The sequence below is a fragment of the Bombus impatiens genome, unplaced genomic scaffold, assembly GCF_000188095.3.
Source record: "Bombus impatiens unplaced genomic scaffold, BIMP_2.2 scf_0197, whole genome shotgun sequence".
NCBI classification, from domain to species: domain Eukaryota; kingdom Metazoa; phylum Arthropoda; class Insecta; order Hymenoptera; family Apidae; genus Bombus; species Bombus impatiens.
Window position 1 is genome coordinate 445324 of NT_176616.1, and position 4733 is coordinate 450056.

General features: G+C 49.5%; 1 protein-coding gene across 5 annotated transcripts in view; it reads right to left on the reverse strand.

Annotated features, from left to right (window-relative positions):
* Positions 1-4733, reverse strand: part of LOC100741134 (serine/threonine-protein phosphatase 4 regulatory subunit 1) — a 158280-nt gene that overhangs the window by 38571 nt on the left and 114976 nt on the right. The window contains exon 2 of one of the 5 annotated variants that reach the window (XM_012382884.3): positions 4350-4653. The exons of the other annotated variants lie outside the window; for them this stretch is intronic. Within the exon in view, the coding sequence (XP_012238307.1) occupies positions 4350-4651 (302 nt within the window). The 5' untranslated portion in view covers positions 4652-4653. The remainder of the gene's footprint in view (positions 1-4349; positions 4654-4733) is intronic. 5 annotated transcript variants of the gene reach the window in all.

The following is a 4733-nucleotide window of genomic DNA, read 5'->3' on the forward strand; positions in this document are numbered from 1 at the left end:
CGACCGTGCGACCGTTATGTGACCGATTGGCACACGACAGCCGCGCCGACTGCTAGCACCTGTCTACGCGACGACTCTCCTGCTTTCCCATGCTGTCCGGATTCGCTAGAGGTGTCCCGTGTCTCGCCCGATCGTTGCGCCAATACCACTCGAAATTAACATTCTAGACGCTTCTAGCCTCACCGTTCCTGGTAGCCACTGTTTCACCACGCAATTTTTTATTTACTGCTAATCCCTTCTCCGCTATTTCTTCCTAATATCCCGAATATTCTAGATCCAAAGAATTTCATCCTATTCACATCGAAGAATAAAACATAGGCTAGTTTCTCGATTGTGGTTCGTGCTTTCGATGCAAAGATTCCTATATACAAGCGAAAAAAAAATCGCTAACGCGCGAGAGACGCGAACGATTATTTCGCTAGCGAGCCAGCGAGTCGTTGTTGATCGACGACGACGTAGGGCGTCACGCCGGCGAAAAAATTCCAAATCGGCGCGCTTAAAGACACGCCAGTTTCGGCGAGTGGGATTGATATGGAGATTAAAGGGAGGGGTGGGGTCTGCGAGCGAGAGATCGGTCGGCGACCGAGTGAGCGAGATAGAATGAGATGTGTGCGAGCGAGAGAAGCGTTTCGAAAGAGGAACGGAGACGTCGTGAGAGAGGGGAGAGAAGGAAAGAACCAAATATATATATACACAAACACACACACACACACACATATATATATATAACGAGAGAAAAAGAGAGATAGATAGATAGATAGATAGATAGAGAGAGAGAGAAAGAGAGTGAAACGGGGTAAGGGGAGGACAAGAGGGTCAGTAGCTCTGCGTTCTCATGCATTCCGCTCTGTCATGGCGGCCAGCGACTCAGACACGCTTCGTCTGTCCTCGTTGTGCATGCACTCCGGGGGCAACGTGCAGTTCGTCCTCGTTGCACACGGCTAAAGAGGAAAGAGAACCGAAAGGAAGGGGTGCCAGAGGAAGAAGAGGCCTGTGGGGAGATGGCAAAAGACGGTAGGAATGGGGGTGGGGTAGGGAAAGACGGAGGGGAGCGCCCACTGCGTTAAATGCTCCACGGCGAAGGCGCGCGCGTTCTCTCGCCGTACTTCGGGCCCCCTTTTCCTCGCCGAGGCCCTTCTGCGTCGCGACGTAAACAAGCCAGGGCCACGCCGCGCTCTCTGCCCCCCCTCCCTCTCTCTGCCGCTCTCATCGCCCGATACCAAGCAACGCGTCAACGTTCGCCGTGTCGCGTACGACTCGAATTTCTCTCGATATCTATGAGAAAATTTCATCGAAATTTTCGTCGTCGATTTTCACACCGTCGAAAGTTACAACGATCGAATCCGATTTTTCTCGATCTGATAATCGACAGTTTGCTTTACAGCCGTAAACGAGACATCGTTGACCACGTTTATAAACCGTGAATGTTCGCGCAACTTAAATACTCTACTGAAATATAAAACGTAATGTAAGGAAATAATGTGACGAACAATTGGCACAAATCGATGCAAACGAAACAGGATCGCCAAAGCGAAGATCGCGTACTCCGTTCGAACGACGACAGTACGCGTGGAACACGATTGTTCGAGAGTACCTGAACACGATCGACCGAAACGAGACGTTGATTCGTAGCGACGATTTCAACTTTTAAACCGTTAAAGCCTGACGTTACAAAGCGTGCGAAACGCGAGTTGCAGCGTACGGTTTACGATCGTCGTTTGAAGAGCACTGAAGACCACGGAGACAGTCGATAGAGACCGGAGAAAGGGACAAAAGGGGATGAACAGAGAGGATAGGTTCGGGCGAGAAGCGCGAAATAATTTAGCGATCAAACGCAGCCGCGGGACCATTACGCGAGAAGCGAGAGTCGGACTTGTCCGGGACGGCCAGCAGCCGTAAACACGACGTGGCGCGACGCTTTTATTGCCGACATGCTAACCACGATCGCGTATTTAATCAACCCGGGCTTTGTTGGACCGAAATACCCGCGAGTCCGGGGCCATTTTTGAACGACGCGTTTCCGAGAAACGCCGCGCCACTGCGTCGAAATCGATCGTAAATCGCGGTCGTCTCCTTACCATTCTTTCGAAACAGATATATAGAACGCTTTCGTCCGATCTAGTCTCTACCACAATCTTACGATTCTCCTTCGCTCTATACGACCGGAAATTAACGTTATATCCCAATGGATATTAAGATACAGGACAGTTTTTAGACATTTGTTTTGGATATTCGACGTAACGTTACTACTGCCTTTAGCGTGTGACACGCAACGTAAACCGACTTAAAATCAACCCGAATCGATTCGTGTTCTCGAACGCGCTATAATAAGTTGACGATACGTACGACGAATATTCATAGTAACAATATTTCGCACTTTTGAACACGAAACCTGTACACCTTTCTGTAAACCAGATGATACGATCTCAATATGGCTGTGCCTGCTTATTGCGGCAAGTAGCTTTCATTCTCGTTTTTAGGTAAAGGCATTTTTGAAAAAGGGGGCTGAAAATGAGGAAGAACCCGATGCCGAAACGATAGGAAAGACGCGGAAGAATAAAAGACAGAGGTACGTAGAGCGAGAAGAAATCGAAAGGAAAGAGAACGAGCAGGGAAGCCGAGTGGATATCCTCGCTCGGTAACGTGGGTACTATCGTATATCTTCCCACAGGAGGGCGGGAACGTCGTCTCGTAAGGGGAGACGGCAGAAGGGCGAGAAGGGTCCCACTAACGCGCGACCGCCGACAATAATGCGGAGAAAGGGCACATGAATGCCTCGTGTTTGCACATGCGCGGGAGCGATGAACTTGAGAAGAAGGTCTTGCCTTCGCTTCGCCTCATCCAGCCTTCCAGGACACTTGGTCCCAGCTTGTTTTCCACGTCCTGCCACTTTCTCACATTTTTCATGAAACAGACACAGATATATAAATGAACAAGACGAACCTTCGAAACATATCGTAGAAATAATTTTCTCAGTTTGAGCGAACGCGGGGCTCGAGTATCAACAGCCACGCGAACAAAGCCGCGAAAGTGTCGCCGTTCTTGTCCCGAGGAAGCACGAAACACGGTGGTCGGGGCTGGAGCGGTCAACTTCCAAGACGACATTCCACCGGTACCTGTCCTTAACTCAGCCTCCTACAGTTCGCATTCGCTGCGATCGACCCACCTAACCATAATAGCACGCGTGCACACGCTTGTACATCGTGCTCGATCCCTGCCAACGTGAAGATCGAGATCGGTGAGAACGCGCATGCCGTGCAACAGGAAACGTACATACCGCTTCCTCTCGTACAATTTTATTTCGCTGCTCTCTTTCATCGTATTTTACGGAAATAATTTTCATCCGACGCCGGCGATAAAATAATCGGCGATGCGCGTAATTCGTTGGGAAATACCTGCACGGCGAGTCGAACAAATACGGTCAAGCGGTAAAACGAAAATGGCAGGCATCGGGTATTCAGGAATGCGATAAATACGATGATGCAGAGGCTGCACTCGGATGTGCGCTCGCTCGCGCGCAGCTGCCATTGAAAGCAACCGTCCGAGACGTGATTATTCATATGTTACGCAAGAAGTTATATTTGCAGCGTTGAAATGACGGTTTCGCGTTCCGTTCGATCGTAGTCTAATGTGATCGACCCCGAAATTGGTCTCTCTCTCTCTCTCTCTCTTTGTCCCTCTCTCTTTGATATTTGACAAAAACGACGAGGAGAAAAATAGCGTAGGGCGCTGCCTTGTCGGAAATGAGAACCGCTGATGCGCGGCCGCTGTGGCTGCGCGGGCGTACGCTGCCACAGGAAATATGAATGTAACGCCGAAAATTCATTCATAATAAGATCTGGCTACTCGAATATACCGGGGGCGTGCTATTTGAATTTCGGATTACGGGTCCGGCCGTTAGCTGGACGCGGAGAGGGGAGAATCGGTGGGGGGAAGCGGGGAGGAGAGGTTAACGAGATCCGCCGATAAATAACACGGTCGTTTTCCTAAATCGTGAGAATAATGGGCCGGTTAGGAGAGGCTTACGCGCGCGCAGTTCGAGTGGGCCGCGGTGTGTGTTCAACGTGTGGGATTCGATCGAGAGTTTCTATAGAGAGATTCTAGCGAAATCGTTACGAAGACCAAGTATAAAACGCGAGTAACTATGAAAAATACGAAACAGAAATCGAAGAGAAACAGATAGCACGGGTACGAGGTTCTTTTCTTTCTCTATATTCTATTTATCGCGGATAATCTGTGGGAAACTTTGTAACGCTACGATCAATTTGTTGCGTGTTAGATGATCGATAAGGACAAAGTAAATATTTATTTATACGTCTAAATATATATGCGTGAGTGTGAGTACGTACATTTGGTCGTGATGCTCTTCGTATCGAGGGATAGCATGCTGCGAACTCGCTCGATGGACGTGACGTTTGCGCACTTTTTTTTTCCCTCGCTTCACCTTTACTCGATCGTACGGTAATGTATCCGTGGCGTGCCTGCTTCCCGTATGGGCCATCGAACTTGGAGCACACTGTAGAGGAGGAGCCGGGGCCCGTATTATGGGAACACACACGCCTGAACACGTGTGTCTCACTTCCTGCGGCGGGCCGGAAGTCTCCATAGTACTATGGCGCTCCGTAGTGTAGCGTGACGCTACAAGGGCCATTACTACCTCAATGGCAAAAAGAAATGGTCCAATTACCGGTTAAAGCCACGTTGCTCGTCGTTACTCCTTTAATGCGTTTTTC